Consider the following 23185-nt stretch of genomic DNA (forward strand, 5'->3'; position numbering starts at 1 on the left):
GTAATTTCCAAGGCACCAAGTTTTATGGTGAGTATTTTTCGGGTATATTCTGTTTGCTTTATTGACTATGACTGCTTTGTATCCTCGTTATTTTACCTATCGTATTGATCGTACAAGATGAACTTGAAGACATAAGTATAATGCATACAACAGTGCAGATTATGTAAAAAATCAACAAATTTACATTCTAATAAAAACTGATATGCGAGTTTTGGACGTCCCTGGTTAAGGACATGGCTACGTAAATGGAAATGGCAATTTACGTTCCCAGTGTAATTATATACTTTCCACAAAAAGTTACGCTTTCTTCAACTTCCGAGTGGCAGCTCAAATGACCTACACATAGTAGCAATCAAGACCCATGCGCATTAGATTCGCTAGCGAATGAGATTAACGTTATTGTTTAAAGTGGCCTTACAGTTCCCTACAACACAACGATCGATTAGAATACTTCCAAAGGAAGCTGCTCTTTCTTGAAACGGATAGAAATTATCGGATATATCAGCAAAAATTGAACATACATTGTCATCATTATGGCCATGTAAAATATATACGTCCTCTGATATGAAGCCCTAGATATCTTGAATCGCTATCCATTAAAGGTGAAGCTTATAAACATCGAGTCACCAGTTAGTCACAGAGCTTGAACTGTAAATGTATATTATTACAAGATATCGAGTAAATTCTCTAAAATCAAAACGTTCTCATTGAAATCGGTTATATTCAATGATATTTGGAAAGGAATAGAGGTCTCCAAAAATGGAATACAGGGCATTTTTAAAACTTGAACATATCGTAAAAGCCTTCTTCCTTTAAAGTGACAAGGGAAAATCTCATTTAGTCAATATCCTTCATGAATATAGGGAAATGTAGGATGTTTCTCATCAAAAATAGAGTAAAAATCATGATTCATGGCATGGTATTATCATCTCTAAGAACTTATCTTTGGTATTCGCACGATTATATTGAACATTGATAAACCTTCTCATGATTCATTGTCGTCCATCTATTCACAATTGAAGAGCAGAGACGCTATGTATTATAATACGGATAAACCAATAGCTGTACGTTTCGAGGGCTAGAATAGAGGCAGTGCTTGCTATTATGTATCCCTAAGTTAAGCCTTTTTGAATAATCAATATTGAGATACATTTCAGGCTACTACCATACTCTTTTGCTTGAACTAATTAAGTCATAGATCCATGCACAAAGCTGTTTTCTTGGCCAAGCCTTCAATTGAATCGATCGGGTTGGGGGGAGGGGGGGGGGGGCGAGGATTTAGATTATACATATAAGAGTAACGATATACTGCTGAAAAGCGTCTTTAGTGTTGAGATAAGATAGTCATAGATTATTCATGGCTGTGCGACTTATCGTGATATGATGGTTTATCGGTCTTAACACATGCATAGTGTGAGTACATTCTCAGATTATGCAAATCTGGGAATGCACATGAGGAATGCATATGAGAGTAACCAAATAATATATAAGGGTGTGTCATATCCCACTTATGAGCGAGGGACTTAGCTATACCAAGGATATTAACTATCTGATACATAGTCACACTATCGAAGGAAGAATAATGACTGTAGACATTACACTTATCAAAACAAAGTTTCAAAATTTAGTTCTACGACCATGCAATAATGAAGAATATGGTTTGCTGAGAGGTGTGCAACCAAATAATGTGTGAACTTTAGTTCCGTGTTCTAATGTAAGAATACATATACGTAGAGATACTTGTGTATGAACTCAGGAATCAATATCAATACGCTCCCACATAGCTCTAAATTTTCATGAGTAGACTCATTTAGTCAGGTTATTTAAAAAATAATCAAAAAGTCACCCTTGAACACCCCGGGGGGTTACTCCCAGCTTGCATATGGAACAGATTTACCAGCAAGAGTCATAAGGAAGGTGCTTATTTCATCTTGAAATCGGAAAAATCCAGATTCTTTATTGCAGCTTCATGATTTGCTGTGCTCTTCATGTCTCACAATCTTGGCGATTCTAATCATACGAAAGGATACGATTCGATTGCAGCCATAATTGATGCAACAAATATATATATACCTTGAATTTTTGCCCACTAAGAAAACATCCAAGAAGCCTTCCAATACTTCTACCTCTCTATTCTTCCATTCACGTTGTCAAATTATGACCTAAAATAAAAGCATGTTATACCGGGTGAACAAATATATCTATCTGCCCCGAGAGGAAAATTGTTGAGATAAGATAGTCATAGATTATATCATGGCTGTGCGGCTTATCCTGATATGAAGGTTTGTTGGTTTTGTTGAGATGCATATCAGGCTACCCAAATAATATATAAGGGTGTGTCATATCCCACTTATAAGTGAGGGACTAAGGTATACCAAAGATATCAACTATCTGATACATAGTCACATTATTGAAAGAAGAATAATGACTGTAGACATTACACTTATCAGAACAAAGTTTCAACAAAAATTCATATTAAAATCACTTAGAAAAGGATGAACATTCTGTAAGACAACCGAACCAACCTTTTAACAATCAATTAGTTAAAGGGAACACGCTGATAAGATGACAAATATACCGTAAATCTAGTCAATCTCCAACATCTAAGAACTGAAATAATCTAGTTTGAATAATTTTTTATCTACGGTAATCTAGCCAATAGTATTCGTTAGCCTTTGAATCTTCAACGAAATCCTCAGCCTATCCTCGGCTAGACGAGCTCAAGGGCCTGACTCAATCAAAAACTAAATAAAGTGGCTCCAAACAAGCGAGCATTGACTGAAGACATTAATCTCAGTTTTTCCAGACACCTTAATTATGCCACGAGGAAAATAAGAATGACAGTTTTGTTTTAAGATGTAAGTCCATATCAAGGTCTAAATTATTTGGGTTTCGACCAAACCAATCATGCATTCTCCTCTATCTTAGTTTGAAAATCATGTGGTAGCAGATTTTACACATCTTGTTATCATATCACCCTGACGAGCAAGCCAAATAAAGAATCAGCAAGACTATCAACATTAGTGTAGTCGACCCAAATAGGTACTGGAATTAACTGATATATTTGCTCCGGGGCGGTTGAGTTGTAATGTAAGTCTGTTGCAGAATTTAGGTGGAATTTGGAAAATTCAGTCTAATAGCGGGATCGATTGTATATAATAAGATCTTTCGGTGACTCTGTGCCCTCCATCATGATACTAGAGTTGTAACAGTAAAGGTTTCTTTAAGTTTCTCAAGTTGGTTGTTTCAGAACTTATATCTCGAGCCCGAGCCTTTAATCCGAAGAGAATGCAAGGCAAGCATACACCAATACTTGAAATGCATGATCCAAGTAACACTGAATCCCTATGCCAACTGAACCGCTTCTATTTCTTTTGCACCACAAATTTTTATTTAAAAGTGAACCAAATTCACAAGTGAATGAACAGGTTTTATTTTAATGAGTTTTAAGAGCTAAACTCAAATTTTTCTATGAATCAAAGAAATTGTTTATCAGTTACGGACTTCACCAAAAATTTGCCAATAGAGTTTGGCTATTTTAGGTCCCCAATACTTAGCCTATAGAAACTATAACTTTAAGATTTCAGTGCTTCAATCTACAACTTACTTGCAATGACAACTCTCTTCGGTAGAGCGGTGGTTTCGGACAAAGGGGCATCAATGTGGCATCACTGTGGATGTTTGATTTCCCCTCGAGCCTCTTTTCAACAAAGACGTTGGATTGTTGAATTTCAAGCGTATACCCTTTCTACTGCCAGGGGTCATGTATACGACGTCAAGTGAATGGGTCGATAAATATGTCGAATACTTCAATTCTGCTAGATGCTTTTGTCAAGATACAGTGATCAAAAGAAGGAGATGGATAAGGTTAATTAGGGAATAAAATTGGTGAACGAGTTCCTAGAAATCATTTTTTTTTACTCATCTTTTTTTTAGTTGATTCTAAAGGTTATTCTTTTATGTTGGTCTTTAGCTCAAACTTAGCTATTGGAGAGATCATGTATGATTATCAAGTATTACGTTTGCTGCTACTGTGAAAGCGTCGCTTGATGAATCCAGATGCAGCAGCGTCATCCAGTTGATAGTCTAGATATATTACTTGACACACTTCACTAAAAGTTTAAGCCACGATAATATGTAAGTAACATGTCTGCAATAACAATACGTCCATTCTCGAAACAGTACGTTTCATTACGATTGTAGATTTCTAAAGTATTTTGGATTTAATTTTGAGGAATCTGCTTGAAAATTATGGCTCACTTTTATTTTAATATTAGTGGATTCTGGCTGAATCTTTTGCCCATACTCCTGAATATAGAGATAAGAAACTGTAGAGACTCTTATTTCAAATAGGTATCAGTTGTTGGTAGTTACACCTTTTCTTATATAAGGCTATTGCCTTGCAGCAACCCAAGGGTGGGGTTAATCTTTTTTCAGCTAAGGATGGCTTTCTAGAGTCCGACAAAAGCTTCTTGTTGAATTGTTGCTTTTGTAACTCTACGTTCCATTATTATGTAGTGTTGTTTCTTCTTAAAAAAAAAACCTCAATCTTAAGTCTTACATATTGTTTCCTTTTATAGTTTTAGAATCTTCAGCTTCTTGAAACCATTCTAAAACATCATTACCTAATCAGAATTCTGATAACGAATTCTTATTGTTAATGCAGGAACAATGTATGCATGATCTGAGCCGCACATCGTGGATGACGTAATCATATCTGAATTACTTATTCCAACACTCCCCCTTAATTCAGACTATGGTGATTTATTTTAAAACCCATTGCTTCTCGTAGATATTCAAATTGTGGTCTGGCTAATCCTTTTGTGAATATGTCTGCTATCATATGATGAGTATCCATATGTTTGAGAACGAACTTATTTCTCTGAAGAGTCTCTCTTATATGATGATGTCTGATATCAATATGCTTTGTTCTTGGATGGGCATGTGGATGATTTGCCAATGATATACAACTAGTGTTATCACTCCAGATAACTGGGATTGATTCCAGTTTTAGATCTATCTGATTAATCAGTTGATCTAACCATAGAAGTTCTTTGACACCGTCAGATAGTGCTATGTATTCGGCTTCAGTTGTGGATAATGCCACCACTTCTTGTTTCTTAGACCTCCAAGTTATTGGGGAATCGCCAAGCATAAACACATATCCGGACGTTGACTTTCTATCTTCTTTAGATCCTCCCCAATCTGCATCTGTATATCCAGTAAGCTTAAATGACTGCCTTCGTTGGTATGTAATGCCCATATTCATAGATCCTTTGAGATATCTCAACAAGTGTTTGACACCACGCATGTGTTCTTCCAATGGTGTCTGCATATATCTGCTTAAATAAGAGACAGCATATGATATATCAGGCCTTCCCGTATTAGCAGCAAACAATAGCTTCCCCACCAGGCTGCGATACTCAGTGATATCAGAACCATCCAGAGGAGAGGAATCCATCAAGTAGGTAGAAGATGCAAAAGGAATGTGCACTGGATTGCAGTCCAGCATGCCAGTGTGCTGTAGAAGCTGGAAGATATAACTGTGAAGAGACAAATGAACTTGAGAAGAAGTTTGAGTAATGTCCATGCCCAGAAAGCGCTGCACTGGACCCAGGTCCTTCATATGAAAATGAGAGGAGAGAAGGTCTTTAGCCCAACGACACGCACGGTCAGATTGACTCAAAAGTAGAAGATCATCAACATACAGACCAATAAGAACAACAGAGAACTCCTTAGTAGCAGGTTTCATGTAGACCCCATATTCCGGAAGTGTTTTAACAAAGCCAGCCTTTTGGAGAACAGAATCAATTTTCTGGTTCCAACAGAGAGGTGCTTGTTTCAGGCCATAAAGACTTTTCTGCAAGCGACAGACTTTATGTTCCCCACCAGTTTCAATGAACCCTGGTGGTTGAGACATGTATATCGTTTCACGTAAGTCACCATTGAGAAAGGCGGTTGTGACGTCCATTTGATGAATGGTCAGTCGAAATTGAGCAGCAAGTGCAAGAAGAATCCGAACACTATCATAACGAATAACCGGACTGAAGGTTTCATGATAGTCAAGACCATTGATCTGGCGGAAGCCTTGAGCAACTAGACGTGCCTTGTAAGTGGGTGGAGAAGTCCCATCTTTGATAGTGAAAACCCAGCGACATCCAAGAATATGAGAGTGAGCAGGAGGATCCGTAAGAGTCCAGCTGTGATTAGACAGTTGGGCATCAATCTCTGTTTGCATAGCCTTGCGCCAATGGTCAGCAGCAGGGAGTTGAAGAGCCTCTTCATGCGTCGTCGGAATAGGTTCCGAGAACTGAAGCGTGCCAGCAAAGTGGCGTTTCTTCTGAGGTCCGAACAATGCCGGAGAATGCGGACGACGAGTCGGGATAGATGACCTCGGAACAGGAATGAGTGATCGTTCAACCGGTATATTGTCACGAGTCCAGGTGAGTAGTCGCGAGGAGGGAGCCGTACACGACTCAGTGTCGGACAGAAGTCTGATGGGAGTTAACGAATCACATGAAGACTCGGACGGTTCCTGGATGATTGGAACAGATGGAGGAGTCGTCGACACGATGATGGACGACTCATCAGGGAGGGGAGAGAGCATCCGTGCAGTGTCAAGCGCATCATCCCAATCCGAAGGAGAAGATGCCGGAGAAGGCGAACTCTCAGGTTGTTGCACGAGCTGGGGTGGAGACAACGAATCCAGGTCTGACGCATCTGGAAGAATGGGATCGGAGTCAATCTGATTAGGCTCCGGATGAACACCCTGTGTGGACCATAAGCCACCGACCTCTGAAGCATGCAACCGAGGAGATGATGAAAGAGAGAGATCTTTACCAGGAAAGATTGATTCATGAAATTTGACGTCGTGCGAGATATAGACTTTATTGGCCGGTGGATAAAACACACGATACCCCTTATGTTGAGGTCCAAAACCAACAAAGATACACTCAAGGGCAGTATCAGAAAGTTTAGATTCCCGTAGGTGTGAGGGAATAAGTGCGAAGCACTGACAGCCAAAAGTATGAAGAAAAGATGGATCAGGTGAGTATCCATACCATTTGGAAAAGGGTGTTTCGGGAGACCGAGTTGAGGGCAGGCGATTAATATAGGTCTCCGCCGCTTTGACTGCCTCTGACCAAAAGGAATCAGGAAGCGAAGCTGCCGTAAGAAGAGTACGGGCTTTCTCTTGAAGATATCGATGCATGCGTTCAACCACTCCATTTTGAGAGGAGTTATACGGAACGGTAAGTTGGTGGTGTATACCTTTGGTAGTCAGAAAGTTAGCCAATGACGTATTGCAGAATTCACCTCCATTATCAGTCCGTAGATTAGCCACTCGATATCCAGCTTTACTAAAGTGATTTTCAGCTTGAGTAATGAAGAACTGGATGTGTTCAGAGGACTGGCTTTTCTTGGCAAGAGGATAAACTTGAACAAATCCAGAGTGGTGATCAACAATGGTTAACATATACCTTTCTCCAGTCCGACTCTCAGGAAAAGGACCAGAAAGATCCGCACCGATAGTGTGGAGTGGATTAGGAATCACAGACTGACTCTGTTTGGAATACCGTTTGACACCACGACCTTTCTCACACGCACTGCATTGAAGATGAGAAAGATTTGGGATGCCTAGTTGTCGCATGATGGGTTTAGACGGATGACCAAGCTTTGTGTGAAGTTCCATGCTCGAAGAAAGAGCTTCAGCAACGCAAACGGTGGGAGTGAAACGATAGAGATCATGTCCAATCCCGGATCCAAGTAAATGATGAGTCGAACTCTCATAAATATAGTCCGCTTCAATTGAAAATTTGAATCCATGGCGAGCAGCTGCTCTTAGGGACACCAAATTGCGTCGAGCTTCGGGTACATAAAGCACGTCATGTAGGATAAGGTTTCTACCCGTGGTGGTAATAAACTTGACTTGACCGATACCGGAGACACGTGTCGAAAGCTTACCAATACCCTGAAGGGTACCAGTTGTTGGAGTAAATTCACAAAAATGAGACCGATTATTCGATATATGTGAAGTAGCACCACTGTCTAGCCAGTATTGATGAATATCGACTGGACCAATAGCACTAGATGACATCATGCCCCAGGATTTCTCTTGAGGTGGTCCGGATAGTTTCTGAACATCGGAAACAGGAATAGGACACTGGGGAAAAGAATGACCTGAATGACCACATCTTGAGCATCCCTTTGACTTGGGAGTCTTATGATGTGGGGTCCGTTTCGTGAGGTGTTTCACAGTAAAAGCTGAGCTCGAGGGCGGACCAGTCATGCTCATCTCTTGCTGTTTGAAAACTGTCAACAAGTGAGCAGCGCTCGTAGAGAAATCATGGTCTCGATAAAGGAGATCTTGGCCCTTCGTATTACCACTGAGAGAAATGGCAGCATAACAGATAATTTCGGACGCAGTATATCTACGGATATGATTGTCGTAGAAATCTTCAAGAGCTTCAATAACGTCCCTGTTAGGCTGGGAGGTGGTCAAGACATTTAAAAGTCGACCAATGGCAACACATTTGTCAAATGGGTTAGACGCACCATATAATTGAGAATATCTCTGGATTGCAGCCAATCCATGAAGTGGCACTTCTTTCCGAACGCGTGCGGAAACAGTTTGTTGTATAACAACATACAACAAATCATTAAGATCAGCTTCAGTAACATCTTCCTCGTAGATAACTGAAGGGTCACGAAATTCACCCGTAGTAAAGAATGAGTCAAGACCAGGGGCACGTGTCATAAGAAAGTCCATGATATGTTGATGCCACGTAAAGTAGTTACTTGAGCCTTGAAGTTTGTTTTCTTCTTCAAGACGCCAAGTGAGCAACATTGAGCTCATAACCTGTTGAATTGTTGCTTTTGTAACTCTACGTTCCATTATTATGTAGTGTTGTTTCTTCTTAAAAAAAAAACCTCAATCTTAAGTCTTACATATTGTTTCCTTTTATAGTTTTAGAATCTTCAGCTTCTTGAAACCATTCTAAAACATCATTACCTAATCAGAATTCTGATAACGAATTCTTATTGTTAATGCAGGAACAATGTATGCATGATCTGAGCCGCACATCGTGGATGACGTAATCATATCTGAATTACTTATTCCAACACTTCTGACTAGTACAGACAAAACGCTCTAATCGTATATTCCTGTTGTGTTGTGTAGTTCGAAAAATACAATTTTTAAAAAACTTATGTAATCGATTAGTAATTATCATTTCTGAGCGTTTAGCCAAATCAGACGCTGTCAAGAAGTTACTGTGACAAAAATAAAATTGTCACATATTTAATTTGAATTCACATTGAATTGATACCATCGCTCAAAAGCTCCTGACACGCGAACAATTTGATTGTTCTTAATTGGCTCATTTCAAATTTTGCTATAAGCGCTATCATAGGAACACTCACAATTAACAGTTTGAGAACTCTTTTGTCCCGAATTCCTGATCAGGCACTCACAAGACTTTTAGAGCGTATTGCAAGTTTGATTATTACTCTAAGGTACCCGATTATTGGAAACCAACTTGAGGTGAGCGCCACAGGTTACAAAATTTGAGACATGGCATTTCTTTTCAAACGGAACCCCAAGAGCCCAGTTGAACTGGTAAGGGCGATGAATGACCACCTCACTAAATTGGAAACGGTAAGCGATGGGAAGAAAGCACAGGACGAAATAACAAGATACCTGATGTCTATTAAAGGGATATTGACTGGGAGAGGGGACGAGTCAAATGGTGTCTTACCAGACTCACAGCCAGATCAAATTGCTCAGCTAGCACATGAGATTTACAGTACGGATTGCTTATATCTTTTGATCCAAAATCTGCCCTTGATTGAGTTTGACGCGCGCAAAATTGTGAGTTTGTTATTCACATCACTTTTGAGACGAAAAATTGTCAATCGGTCGCCTACAGTCGACCATCTCCTGCAAAGACCTCAAATATTAATTCTGTTAATGAAAGGGCCAGAGAATTCCGAAATCTCAATTAACACCGGGCATATGCTGCGCGAGGCAATTAAGTACGAGCAAATTGCAAGATACCTCATCTTCAAACCCATTTTCTGGAATTATTTTGATTATTGTGAATATGGTTCATTTGAAACATCAACAGAAGCATTTCTAACTTTAAATGACTTTTTGACTACCCACAAACTGGTCGCTAGTGAATTCTTCAACTCCAATTTAAACAAATTTATTGACAGAATCAACAGGTTAATAGTGTCCCCGAATTATGTCACAAAAAGACAATCGGTGAAACTGCTCGCCCAGCTCATTTTAGATAAGCCTAACTACAACCTTATGACTACTTACGTGAACTCGCCGCATAATCTGAAGTTGATCATGATCCTTCTGGGTGACAAATCTAAAAACGTACAATTTGAATCATTCAATGTATTCAAAATATTCATTGCCAACCCAAGAAAATCGAAAAGCATAATTGAAATACTGACGAAAAATCGTGAGCGCCTCTTGCAATTTCTGAGAACCTTTGCGAATGATAGGAAGGAAGATGAACTATTCACAGTGGAGCGCAATTTTGTCATTGAACAAATAGAAAACTTGCCGAGGTTGGTTCAGTTGCAGAACGTGAACGCGAAGGGTACGGAAACGGACATACAAGGAGGCAATAAAGGGTTACAGAACATGCCACCATTATCAAACGATGGGATCCCTGATTCAAAATACAATCATAAAAAGAACTGAATATTTTGTCTGGAGGATTCCAAAAATTGATATTATCATTACTTACTGATACAATGTTGGAGTTTGCGTGAGGACATTGATGTACTTAGCATTAGGCCCTAAAGTGAATAATCTCGTTCCTGAAATATTTTTCACCTTGTAGAGTTGAATCGACACACAGAACACCATCTCGAGTCAGTACGTTTAGGACCGATTGAAGTAAAAGTAAATTCGTCTGTATTGAACACATATTCTGAAACTCTAAGGCAGAATAGCCTCCAGATACGCCAGACTCTAGAACCTCTAAAATTGATCTCGAAATGGATTTGGCATTCATCGTCGAGGAACAGATAGCATAAAGCGAGCGAGCCTTTTCAGTTGTCTCCCCCGCTGTTTTCCCCTCTACCTTTTGAAGAGATTGTAGCTGTAACTCGATGAGCTGCAGATCAGGATTGTATCGCTTAAGGGAGACCGTTGCAAGAAGGAAGTTGTGAGGAGAAACTGAATAAAATCCTTTTCTTTTATTGAAGAGACAGTAGAGATCAAGGGCCGTGACTAATCCATTTTTGTCTCTGAGTATATTTTCCTGAATGATAAAATCGTACACTTGTCGAGAAAGTTCTTCCACGTAAAGAGACGACCCAGCTTGTGTGCCACCCGCTTGTTTAAGTAAATTGAGTGACTCGACAGTATAAAAGTCATTAGCTTCATTAATAGTTTCACGATCGTCAAGTAGATTTCCCAGTAACTTCAAGGAATTTCTGGACCGCGAGAGAAGCTCGACTGCATGACCAACTTCCTTATCTACTGTTTTACTGCTCATCAACATTCGCCTATAGTCGTCTCCAATCTTTGCCAAATCCTTGCTTTTATCCATCAAGTTCTGTAGGTCTCCGAGCGAGCTGTTGAGAAATGTGGAAACTTCACTATTTTTTAAAGAAGTCAGCGTTTCCAGTCCATGAATACCAGCGCGTTTTTCAGTGGACTCAAAATTCAAAGTCGAGGTCATGTTCGATGGTGTTGACTGAATGTCGGTATCAGTTGGAGAACAATATCGTGCCACTTTCAAAGCACCAGCATTGACCTGATATCTTGAATCTGCATGTAACCATTTGGCTTGTCCGAGAGCAAACTTCAGCTTGTCATAAAAAGTTCGAGCGCCTCCATTTCTAAAGCTTAGCTTGAAACTGAACTGATCTATGCCATCAATTTTAACTGATAGACAAAAAATCGGTTTTGACTTTGATGATATTGCATTCGGTAGATCATGTTTCTGTGAGTCCAAACTCCCACTTGTCTGCAACTGCAATCTATTGGCAGGATGGTTTGTGCAGATCATTGGATTGGAACTACTGTTATCATAGCCCCTCTTGTAAGCTTTCGATCGAGAATTGTTTTGCTTCTCAACTTTGAGCTTATTGAGCTCGTAGACGTTGGCGCTAACTCCGCAAACTTCACATTTGGGAACATTCAGCCCCGATACCACCTTCAGATCACATTTATTTAAATGAGAACATATGGGGCAGTCCCAATCAAGAGTGTTATGGACCGTATCATACTCTAGATCTGGAGATAATTTAGTCAAAGTTAAAAGGATTTTTGGACTTGATCTCATGAATCCTGCTTGAAATTGAAGGTTTTCGATGTAGGCTAGATTCAATGACAAACCTACGTTCTTCTCTAAAGCCTCATTGGATGTAAATGGGACATAGATGAGGCGCAAATTTGTTAGATATAGTCGGCCGTTTTGATAGTTCTCGATTTTCGAGTTTCCCAAATACAAACCAACATTCGTTCCAAGAAACAAGTTCCTTTCACTTGAGGAGCATATTGGCCTACCTCCATTGCTCAACTGCACGTACTCCCAGAATTCCGAAGTGAATTGAAACCTTTGTACCTGCATGAATTTTAGTTTTCTTGTCTAGATTGGTTGAGGACAATTGATCGGCAAATCCTTGTTTAAGTGCAAGGATGCAAAGATTAGCTTCAATAAAAAAAGAAAGGAGACCTCCGTGACCTGTCAATCCCATTAATGCCCTGTCAAACAGGGTTGTGCGTTTGTCTATGAAGTAAGGAGCTTAATACATTCAAACAGCCGCCATTTGTGTCCGGGGCTTTCCAAGCTAACTTTTATTCATTCTTTTTGGTAAGTTGTAACGTAGAATCCCAACTGGGAAAAAGATCAACATTACAAAATAAGATATGAGTAAGCTGTCATCTTAATTTTTCTTTACTCGAAGACTTGCTTAATATTTGCCCATGAATGACTCATTCCGATCATCAAAAATGAACAATGTAAGACTGTATCAACCAAGTAATCAACTAGTAATCATTGTTTCCAAAGCACAAGATTTACCCAACAGGAAAAAGCTTGACAAGCAATCTCCTTACTGCGTTGCGCGAATACAGGATCAAGTTCAAAAAACAAAGATTGTACCCCGAGGTGGTCAGAATCCACATTTCGACGATGAGTTGTGGTTTTCGCTCGACAACGTTGAAGAAACAACCGTGAATTTCATTGTTTACCACCAGATGAAAAAAGATTCCGAACTTGTTTGTAAGGCCGACATAGATTTCACACCCGCTCTCCGCAGATCATCCAAGGAGGGCTATGATAACTGGTTTCCTCTGAGCTATAACGGAAGGCCAGCAGGAAAAATTTATTTAGAAATGACTTATTATTCCTCGTCTAAAGACGTGCCTGCTCATGTTGAACCTTTGACCAAACTGCGGATGGCTTCATCTGCTCTATCACACAATATTCCTTCTACTCAACCAACACAGGCAACACAACCTTCCAACTGTGATGGTGAGAAGTTCAAGGAGTTGAATGATAATGATGAAGACAGAGAGGTAAAACGAGCAGGCCGATTTTCGCATATGAGTCAGTCATTCGAGACGGAGCAGAGCGCTATACAAAGGTTTGTTAAAAATGCCTGGAAGTTTTCGTCTCCCTTCAACAAGCCCGTCACGCAGGCCAGTGTGGCGGATTTAAAAGGTCCTGCACGTCAGCCTCAAACACACTTGCTAACGCATAAACTATTTGAAGATTCAAGTGATGAAGATGAGCTCGAATCAGCAAATTATTGTGATAGCGCAAAGGAAAATCAAGCTGAGGCACACACAAATCCCAGCAATATTGAGGCATTACGAATGGGAAAAATATTTTTATCAAATCTGGTTTTCGACTTTGACAAACGAGAAAACTCAGGTAAAGATAACAGTGAACCTCAAAGTAATTCAGAACACACATTTCCTTTGTCAGAAGACAAGGAAGTTGCAGTCCGCGTGGTGAGTTCCGACGTAGACCAAGAAGGTATTGCACCTGAGCCACCATCTCATAGAGTCCCTTTGACACAAATGAATCGTCCAATTTACCCCACTGACTCTAAAAGAGCATATCATAGAAAGAGCAACGAATATTTGGGCTCCAATTGTTCTCGCAATCCCAATCAAGATTATGATCAACGCAAATCAAACCTTTCGTACTCACAAATCAGAAAGCTTCAAAGGAAACGATAATAATGAGTCTTTACTTCAATGAATCGTTAAAATGCGACCTCATCGTCACCGTCCTCATCCGCATCATCAAATTCGCCATCATCAAAATATTTTTCGGCATTATAATCATCGTCATCTTCCTCTTCAAACTCATCGTCTTCCTCGTCTTCCTCCTCCTCTGCCTCGACTGCATCTTCGTCAAAATCTTCAACGCTATCAAATTTCTCAATAATATGCCTTTGTTTTTCCTCCAAATTCATCGGCGAGGGCATTCCTGTCACGACGGGTTTGGAGAATGTTGTAAAGGCAAACTTGGAAGCATTTCCTTTACCTGATTTTCGTCCAAAACCAGAAATTCTCAGTTCTTTTGGGAAAAAAATCGAAGAATAATAATTTAGACTTTTATCTTGCTTTTGTACCGTTTTTCTGTACCTGTCCGAGTAACGCGTAATTCCCTCATCAAATGTACTCTGGTTCTTACATTTTGTGATAGAATTTTTATTGGAATTTTGTGATGACAGATTGTTCGTGTAATAGTAGGAAGAGTTAATTATTTCGCAGAAATGTGTAAATTTAAAGACTTCTTCCTTTTCTCTCATGGTCAAATTTCCAGATATTGGCTGCGAGTATATGCAATCCGAAGTGTCCACATAACTTCCGGCATCTGTAAAATCCAAACTAAAAGAAGCCAAGCCTTTCCCTCTCTTTTCCCTATATGCCATCGTTATGTGAGTTTTTGAGCTTGAAGTGAAAACTAAATTTTCTAGCCGTGAGAAAAAAAAATACTATAGCTGACGTACAATTCTGAAATATAGGGAGACTGCTACCACGGTGAACTCTGTTTTTGATCATATTGACTGTGCACTTTTTATAGTTCAGTATGTTGAAGTGATGAGAACATACGATTAGGCCACGGTTAATGCTTGTCCAACTGGTGACTACGCTGCGATCAGAAAGTCATTTGATTTAGTATTACATTAAGAAAACCTTGTTTACTTAGTCGCTAGTAGACTTGATTTTTAAAACGTTGAAGAAAGCTTCAAGCACTACAAACATACCGTGTGATCCTTTTATAAGCCTGGAGAAGTTTTTTTATGCCTAGCTATTCAACGTGTCATGAGTTTCGTTTAATCCTCTAATAACTCGTTTATTTCCTCATCACTATCTGATCCATTTGTTTGCAAAGTCTGCAATGCCGCTTGTTCTACTTGCTTTTGGAAAAGCCTTTGCTGTGCTTTGACCTTGCTTCTTGTTCTTTTTCCCCAACCCCATCTATTGTCACTTCCTGCAACGCCGGTGGGTTCCGCCTTTATAATATCTGGCTTTTCAATCAAAGCTTCGGCATTTCTTTTGTGGTCTTCTTCTAGCTGTTTTTTGACTTGATAGTGTTTCATAAATTCCAAGTATCTTTGTCTGAAAAATATATAACCACCTATGATGACAACCAACCGGAGAATTTTATAAATATCGAATTCTTGAGAGAGGCCTTCCCACAAATTGAAAAATGCCATACTTTGATGAAGCCTATAATAAGCTGATAACCAATTAATACCACTTTTGTCCCTATTATCGAGGAAGGTTAATAACTTATATACAAAAAGGTACGGTCCGGCGATATTTTTGAAAAACGTTTTCGAGTATTATTGAAAACGGTAATGATTTTTCTTGGGATTGATGTTTGGTAATATATTGTCAGATGATTTTTGTAATAGCGCCCAAGAAATGTTCCACAGCAAACTATCCAGCACACTTGGCTGAAGAAAGATTCGTTGCTTGATAACTACTAAAATGCTATGAAATTCTTTGTCATTTCTTGTTAAACATCTAGATTCACCGTTACAGTCAGTCAAATGCAGTACACCGTTTAGAGTTGAATCTGTGTACGAGCTTGCTAGACGTATGAAAAGAGCTACAGGCAAGGTTAGTTACATTGAGCCACACCATTTTGGGATATCGATTAACAACTTCACGCACATATTGTTTTTGAATTGAAGGCGCCCTACTTGTGGTAGAGATGAGCTAGTCAAATCTCGTCCTCAGAATTTGGAGAAGGCATCATAGGGTCGGTATGGAGCAATCGAATTTTGGAGGGCTTGACGAAGCATCCGTGGTTTTTTTCACAGTCAAAAATTCTCTTTCCCTGCAAACTACCGTCATTTTTTCCTAGAGGCAGGTCGAGCTCGACACCAACCCATATGGACTTGCCATCGTCTATCTCATCCACTTTCCCAATGAACTTTATCACACCAGATTTAGATGTATTTCCATTCAAAACTTCACACGATTGCCCGACTCGGAGAAGTTCCGCCCTGTTTTCGAACTCCTGAGCTGATAAAGAATGTTTTTTTTGAAAGCGGGGGTCGAATTCGCCATAACAATTCTCCATTTTCCACTTGAGCACGCTATCCCTGCGTTGTTTATATTTCTCATCATCAATCACGTAGAGTTGGCCAGTACTATTGCTGAATTCTGCTTCTAATTCTCTCAGCACTGACTTTGTATTCGTATTATCGACGTGAATTCTCGTGTGTGGTCTAATTTGATATGTACTGAGAGTTTGTGATCCTTGGGCTGTTATCTCTTCACGTTCAGCGGCGTCAGCTGATTTATAAATCCAAACCTTTTGATCAGGTGTTGGAACTCCAGTAACTAGCTCTAATCGCGACTTAAAGAAATCTATAGTCCAGTTGAGACAGATCCGTCTCTCCGATGAAGTAAGGTCAGAAGTCACAAAAACGTTTATAAAATCCATCATATATCGACTTTCTACTATTTTTTTTTATCTTTTTATGAGTACACTCTTCTAGAATTTTGATTATAGCGGACCCTTACTACACTTTGATAAAATGCCAAGGTTCAAGGGTTCCAACTCTAAACCTCCCGAAGAGTTTTGGAAATTACAGCCAACTCTGGTGAAATTTGAACAGAAAATGAAGCGTTCGGAATCTAAGATATCAAAAATGGGGCGTCCTAAGCATGAGAGTTTATGGGAAATCTCTCACATTAATCATCAACGATCAAGATATATATATGAGATGTTTTACAAGAAAAAGTTGATCACAAGGCTTACATATGATTGGTTGTTGAACCACAAATACGGAGACGCTGAACTTATCGCTAAATGGAGAAAACAGGGTTATGAAAACCTGTGTTGCTTGCAATGCATTGAAAAATCTGACGCGAATAGTACTTGTATTTGCAGGGTTCCAAAGAGTATAGATACACAACAAAACCCAGCCTGCAGATCTTGTGGATGTCGAGGATGTGCTAGCGGTGATTGAAATTATTCTTTGGTAAACCGTTTGCTAATGTGACCTTAAATGGTTTTGGGCCCTGACCACGGTTCATAATTAGTGACTTACTTGAAAATGTTGACATTATATAAATAATTATTTTCGCAATCGGAGAATGGAGGTAGGTTACTCAGCAAACAATCGAAAGCTAACTTTATGAGTCAGAGAGACCGCGACAGAAGAGGGACAAATTAGAAGGTCCTAAAAGGGATGCAATTTTGGACTTACAGAAATATCAAAATCAGAGACTTGTGATTACCTTTTTGGGAGGAAGGAAAGTGACTGGGGTTTTGAAAGGATTTGACCAGCTCATGAACCTTGTTCTGGATAACTGCTTCGAAACCTTGAGGGAGGAATGCGATAGCCATACTTTGTCAAGTCAAACGCGCCACTTGGGGCTGGTTGTAGTGAGAGGCCCTGTTCTGCTTACCATATCACCCTTTGGAGGTTCGGAAGTAATAGAGAATCCTTATCAGACACAAAACAAGGTAATGCATTAGGTCTTTCGAAGATAAGTAGGCTCCAGTTTTTTTCTTGGTGGGGTTGTATTATATTATTGTCTTAAATTTTGAAAATAAGAAAACTCAATTAGATTTGGCTAGCTTTTAAGGGAAGGAAAGGTAGGGGATGGAAATTCATGGTGAAGCTACCAAACCTGCCCAAGGCTATATGAACTGGTCGGAATATGCCGTGATCAAGTGGCTGGAATATGTCGTGATCAATTTTGGTTCTCAGGTTGTAATTTACGATATGAATTTGAAACCGGTAAAGAAATTGCTGATACCTGATATGAATATGTGTCACATGTGCGTCATTGAACGATATTTGCTCGTTATAGTTGATACCGGTGGAGAATTCCTAACGATCATGCTGACGAGGGACAACGAGCGGTTTGAAATCGCTTATTGTGCTCATGACATAGAGAAACACAACAGTTGTTTCCAGTATGGTGAGAAATCTTTCATTGATGGGAGTATAGCAGGCTTGATAATCGTCCATGACCAGGCAACGCTGTATCGAATATATGTGAATGCTTGCAAAGTAATTTTCCAGCCCTATGAGGACGACGGGATCTTGCAACTTGGGCCAAATTTCTGCTCACAAAGTCAAAGAAACGTTTTGGTCATGTACGCTGTTCACCACAGGACATTATGCCTGCCTTGGATAAATCGACAAGCTGCAAATCTTGATGATGAAGTTATTACTTGTTCAAATGGATTTGACTCAAGGTTTTACAAACTTTCGAACAGCAATTCACAACTTTTCGGTCTTGCTCGTACTCAAGACGGAAATATTCGAAAAATCATACCAATCGGGAGCAGACACCTTTTATTAGTTTCGGAGAAGATTAGAGTTGTCTTGAGATCGAGTGCATGCAACAAATACGGAATCCTTGGTTACGACGAAGGGTTGGAAATTTATTGTTCAAATGGTAATATACCCGATGTTCTCTTTATACGAGAAGGTCATGCTATCATTTGTGACCCGAATAAAGGCCTATCCCTTTTAACATATACACTACGAAAGCTTGATTTTGAATACAAACTCAAATTTGTGAATGAATACATCAAACCAAGGCAGATGCTCAGGCTGAGAAATCATAGATATCTTGCGATATCGAGCTCAAATGTCTTCCTGCTCAAGTTCACAAAAGGATGGAGACTTGAAGTTTTGAGGATACTGAGAGAACAACTCTTTGTCCCAGTCACGAATTTGCTCACAGAATCAAAAGCTATTAATATTTCTTCAGCTAATCGTACCTCTGATTTTGTTGAAATCTTACAGGATGATACGACTTGTATCACTTCAATCAAACTGCGTAGCAAGTTAAAGGTTAAGCAAACCAAAATTCCTGTTTATGACTTCTTTTGTGAAATATATCCTATAGATATCTACCATTTATTTGCACGTTGTTTGGATGGATACCTTTATGAGTTGACCTTAAAGGAGGATACTGTTATAATCGAAAAATGCCCCATCGAAATCAAGGAGCTGGGAAATGTCATTGGGGTCGCGGCAAATGTGCTGGTGACCACAAAGTGTGCTACCCAAGTTGCTACACATAATGTTTTCACCACTTTTAAGGGTACAGCATTATCCTGTAAGTTCACCAGCTCATATGGTGTTGTCTTTACGTCGTCAATGATATATATCTTCATGTTGCAGCCCAAACCACATGTCATTCATGAAGTGGAATGTATTACTGCTCACGCTTCAATTTATGAGTCCGATAACAAAGATCTTAGTATTATATGCGACGTCCATGGAGTCTTGCATCATCTCAAAATCAATCGTGCTAATATGACACATGTACGGAGTGGAACTGGTCAAGCCGATACTCAAGATTTGATGTTACTCAACAATAACATGTTTGCATCTTTAACGTCTTGCGGAACTCTTCACTTCAAAGAATTGAGCACTTTTGACGATGTTCTGATGATCAGGCTACAGAAATCATGCTCAAAAGTTTGGCGAACAAGCGATAGTTCTTTCGCTGCATTTAGTCCATTGAGAACATCGGTTTACTTCATGACTGGTAAAAGTGTTGAATCATTCTTTATCCAAAATACTGAAGACGCACTTCATCTTCAAGTGATAGAAAACTCACTGTATCATCTCCGAAAATCTGAACTTGTGATCTCTACCATAATTCCCAACCTCTTTTCAGAAAATGTCTATCATCACCTTGGACCAATGTATAATATACAAATCATAACTATTCAACAAACACCCTACTTGATTTACAACGATTATGAGAAAGTTCACTTATATGATTTGAATGTTAAGGACTCACTCGCTTCTATATATATGCCTAATATTCAGCATATTTACTCTTACAGAGGGCTGAAGTTTGGTGACAATTCAATTAATGATAGGTGTCTAATTTTGCTAGTTGCCGAGGTAAATGAACCATTTGACGCCTCGGAATGTATGCTACAATTAGTGGCATTGAAAGCGTCTCATGATCTTTCACTTCAGGTGCTTTTTAGTATTAAGCCAAAATACTCCAACTGGTCATGTTTGGATTGGTATCAATTGAGAGAAGCCCTTGAGACAAGGTCAGATTGCCAACTACAAATGCAAACAATACCTGGCTCGTGGGTGATTTCTGGCAAGAGGAGGAGTTGCTTTTGTGCCTCGAGCTTTTAGGACGTTTTGATGCTATTTAAGAAAGATATGCAAAATATCTGCCTTGTAGTCATCTTTGACACAGATTGCCTCGATAACGCTAGGTATCCGTCCTGCCAAGGGAATTTTTATGGGTGGAATATCGTTGATCGGGGAGTAGGTAGTCACAATCAAGCAATTAGATTTTTTGTGGTACATTAACCTTAACTCATCATGTAAATTATTCGGGACTTGACACTTAACATGAGAGATAAAAGAATCTTCCGTTTCTTCAGGATCTAGAGTCCTAAGCTGAGGAACATTTTTGAGAGCATTAATGTGAGAGTAAGCATTTACTTTCAAGTCCTGTGGTAATACTGTCATTTTTTTTGTTCCCGTAGATTTGAAATCACCAGAATTTGCAATCCTTGTTGGCCAAGGTGTTAAAATGGAACTATCACCTCGAGATTCAGTTTTGAACGCATTTGAAAATGTGAGCTGATCGTGTTCATTAGGAAGGTAAGTCACTTTTGTGAGCTCTCTCAATGCTGAGGATTTTATTTGAAACGTTGATAACTCTCCCATACATGATCGTTTCGGCAAAGCTTTAACTTGTCTATCGATGAGCAAATCATCATCGAATCGCGATTCAATGGCATCAAAGCACCATTCTATGACAATGTCTCTAAACGAGATATTGGCAAGTATCATTTTGAAAGCTTTTTCATTTAGAATGCAGTCAATTATGAGAGATGAATTCCCGGATTTATCATTACCATTTCTCAGGTCAGGAGAAAGTAGAATAGGTATTTGCCATTCATCATTAGCGATGGAAACAAAAAGAGATTTCCAATCTATCGGATCAGATAGGCTTCCAGGCAATGGAACATTAGCATTGGAGCAAACGTTGACAAAAAGTTTGGTCCTAGCAGGTGAATCTCTGTACGGCTTAATTAACCTGGTCTTCACGACAAATTTAGGATGAGGAACTATACTCACCAGTTGATCACCTACAGAGTTAGTGTCAGGATCAATCAGGGGAAAAACATGGTCGACATTGCTCATATTAATAACCGCTTTCAACTCTAAAGTAAGAGGTCTTACTCTGAGACTGGTGGGGTATTTGTCTATATTTTTGCGAGTTTACTTTTAACACGATTTGAAATTTAAGCGCGGTTTTGCGAGAGTAATTCTGTGGTTTCTTATCTGGAAACTTTGAGTATTTTATTCAGCTATAAAAGTCGAAGATCTTGATAGAAACGCAAACTGGCTACAGTGAAACGCCACATACCAATAATTTCCACACTGAAGCATGTCAATGAATCGATCATTCAAAGTTTCAAACCAGTCTCTAAATACCAAAGTCGTCTCAACTGTGCACACTAAAGTGACGCCCAATAATGATGTTATTGAAGAACAAAAAGAACAAATTATTGGTACCAATTCTGCCTCGCCATATCTCGGGGAGGATGCAGATGGTTCCTTGCAAAGCAACAAGAGAACTGGAATTAATTTGGGACTTACTGTCTATGGCACTGAATTACCTGAGACGGAGATATGCTCACGAGCCTCTTCATCGATGCAGGAAACTCTCAATCAAGACCCAATTCTGCCGAATATGGCTAAGAATTCATCTTTAAATAGCCCATCAATAACACCCACGAGACACTCTGAATCAGATCAACAAGATCATGGGTTGTCGCATGATCTTCGTCTTTTGGCTTCCAAAGAAATGGAGATCTTAGAGATAAACCAGCAAATGAAAGCACTTTCCCACAGAAAAAAGGATCTAGAAATCGAGATTCAGGAACTAAAGATAGGTATTGAAAAGGCACTCACAACAAATTTTGGATCTGGTCAACCACAGAGGAGTAATCATGGGATATTCGAAAAGCACGTTCCAAAATCCCCGAATAGTCTTCAAAGACGACGGCTACAAACTACAGGTGTTTTTGGTGACCCGCTTCTAAATTCGAATTCCTCAGACAAAGTAGATGACGATCTGAGGGACGACTTCGGCAGATCATGGTTTGCCAAACCTCTTACACTGTTCCAACAAATTGATTCGCTGATTTACCAAGAATTTGAGAAACTGCACATAGGTCCAGCGTTCATGAACTCTTCGCTTCCTGGTTCGGAGCGCAAAAGTGACCACCTTGATAATTCAGAGGGACTATTATGTTCATCTTCCTTTGATGAAGGAAATCAAGAAAAGGACACCTCCTTACAGAAGGGCACTGAAAAGTGCCAGAATGATCAAGAATTCCATAACTCAAGTGACATAGTTCAGTCAGTGTCCAGCAAGTTATGGAATTTTGTAAACGAGGTTAAGCACAATCTTGCGGTGGATGAGGAATCCGAAACCTCAACCCCCTCATCTTCACCAAAAAAGCCACGAACACCATCTTTTTCTAAACGTCGGTCCTACGGATTACATGGTAAACAAACGAGACGAAGCTCCAATCTTGATGACAAAAGCCGAGGAACAAAGGTAGATGGCCTTGAGTGCTCTGATAGCAGTGTACTCAAAAGTAAGGATACTGAGGGAGTGGAATTAAGGAATCAAAAGTAGAAGCTTAAATAAATT

The 23185-nt window shown here is 39.5% G+C and overlaps 11 protein-coding genes across 11 annotated transcripts; 5 read left to right on the top strand and 6 right to left on the bottom strand.

The window, feature by feature from the left end:
- Positions 1 to 4744: 4744 nt before the first annotated feature.
- Positions 4745 to 5971, bottom strand: HPODL_04026 (Polyprotein (gag/pol) of Ty1/Copia retrotransposon; the record flags this gene model as incomplete). Its single annotated transcript, XM_014078807.1, has 1 exon — positions 4745 to 5971. The coding sequence occupies one exon, from the start codon at positions 5969 to 5971 to the stop codon at positions 4745 to 4747; it is 1227 nt and encodes a 408-aa protein (XP_013934282.1).
- A 3996-nt stretch (positions 5972 to 9967) lies between these two features.
- Positions 9968 to 10717, top strand: HPODL_04027 (Protein HYM1; the record flags this gene model as incomplete). The annotated part of the gene is made up of 1 exon (XM_014078808.1): positions 9968 to 10717. One exon carries the CDS (start codon positions 9968 to 9970, stop codon positions 10715 to 10717), a length of 750 nt encoding a protein of 249 aa, XP_013934283.1.
- A 91-nt stretch (positions 10718 to 10808) lies between these two features.
- HPODL_04028 (Vacuolar protein-sorting-associated protein 36) lies at positions 10809 to 12599 on the bottom strand (the record flags this gene model as incomplete). Its single annotated transcript, XM_014078809.1, has 1 exon — positions 10809 to 12599. One exon carries the CDS (start codon positions 12597 to 12599, stop codon positions 10809 to 10811), a length of 1791 nt encoding a protein of 596 aa, XP_013934284.1.
- Positions 12600 to 12982: 383 nt separating this feature from the next.
- HPODL_04029 (uncharacterized protein) lies at positions 12983 to 14218 on the top strand (the record flags this gene model as incomplete). Its single annotated transcript, XM_014078810.1, has 1 exon — positions 12983 to 14218. One exon carries the CDS (start codon positions 12983 to 12985, stop codon positions 14216 to 14218), a length of 1236 nt encoding a protein of 411 aa, XP_013934285.1.
- Positions 14219 to 14244: 26 nt separating this feature from the next.
- On the bottom strand, positions 14245 to 14919 carry HPODL_04030 (uncharacterized protein; the record flags this gene model as incomplete). Its single annotated transcript, XM_014078811.1, has 1 exon — positions 14245 to 14919. One exon carries the CDS (start codon positions 14917 to 14919, stop codon positions 14245 to 14247), a length of 675 nt encoding a protein of 224 aa, XP_013934286.1.
- Positions 14920 to 15324: 405 nt separating this feature from the next.
- On the bottom strand, positions 15325 to 15708 carry HPODL_04031 (uncharacterized protein; the record flags this gene model as incomplete). The annotated part of the gene is made up of 1 exon (XM_014078812.1): positions 15325 to 15708. The coding sequence occupies one exon, from the start codon at positions 15706 to 15708 to the stop codon at positions 15325 to 15327; it is 384 nt and encodes a 127-aa protein (XP_013934287.1).
- A 512-nt stretch (positions 15709 to 16220) lies between these two features.
- Positions 16221 to 16952, bottom strand: HPODL_04032 (Cell polarity protein alp11; the record flags this gene model as incomplete). The annotated part of the gene is made up of 1 exon (XM_014078813.1): positions 16221 to 16952. The coding sequence occupies one exon, from the start codon at positions 16950 to 16952 to the stop codon at positions 16221 to 16223; it is 732 nt and encodes a 243-aa protein (XP_013934288.1).
- Positions 16953 to 17605: 653 nt separating this feature from the next.
- On the top strand, positions 17606 to 17990 carry HPODL_04033 (uncharacterized protein; the record flags this gene model as incomplete). Its single annotated transcript, XM_014078814.1, has 2 exons — positions 17606 to 17611; positions 17652 to 17990. The coding sequence occupies 2 exons, from the start codon at positions 17606 to 17608 to the stop codon at positions 17988 to 17990; spliced, it is 345 nt and encodes a 114-aa protein (XP_013934289.1).
- A 127-nt stretch (positions 17991 to 18117) lies between these two features.
- HPODL_04034 (uncharacterized protein) lies at positions 18118 to 20640 on the top strand (the record flags this gene model as incomplete). Its single annotated transcript, XM_014078815.1, has 1 exon — positions 18118 to 20640. One exon carries the CDS (start codon positions 18118 to 18120, stop codon positions 20638 to 20640), a length of 2523 nt encoding a protein of 840 aa, XP_013934290.1.
- A 12-nt stretch (positions 20641 to 20652) lies between these two features.
- On the bottom strand, positions 20653 to 21663 carry HPODL_04035 (uncharacterized protein; the record flags this gene model as incomplete). The annotated part of the gene is made up of 1 exon (XM_014078816.1): positions 20653 to 21663. The coding sequence occupies one exon, from the start codon at positions 21661 to 21663 to the stop codon at positions 20653 to 20655; it is 1011 nt and encodes a 336-aa protein (XP_013934291.1).
- Positions 21664 to 21910: 247 nt separating this feature from the next.
- Positions 21911 to 23170, top strand: HPODL_04036 (uncharacterized protein; the record flags this gene model as incomplete). Its single annotated transcript, XM_014078817.1, has 1 exon — positions 21911 to 23170. One exon carries the CDS (start codon positions 21911 to 21913, stop codon positions 23168 to 23170), a length of 1260 nt encoding a protein of 419 aa, XP_013934292.1.
- Between the last annotated feature and the right edge of the window lie 15 nt (positions 23171 to 23185).

The sequence above is a fragment of the Ogataea parapolymorpha genome, chromosome V (genome assembly GCF_000187245.1).
Source record: "Ogataea parapolymorpha DL-1 chromosome V, whole genome shotgun sequence".
Taxonomy (NCBI): Eukaryota; Fungi; Ascomycota; class Pichiomycetes; order Pichiales; family Pichiaceae; genus Ogataea; species Ogataea parapolymorpha.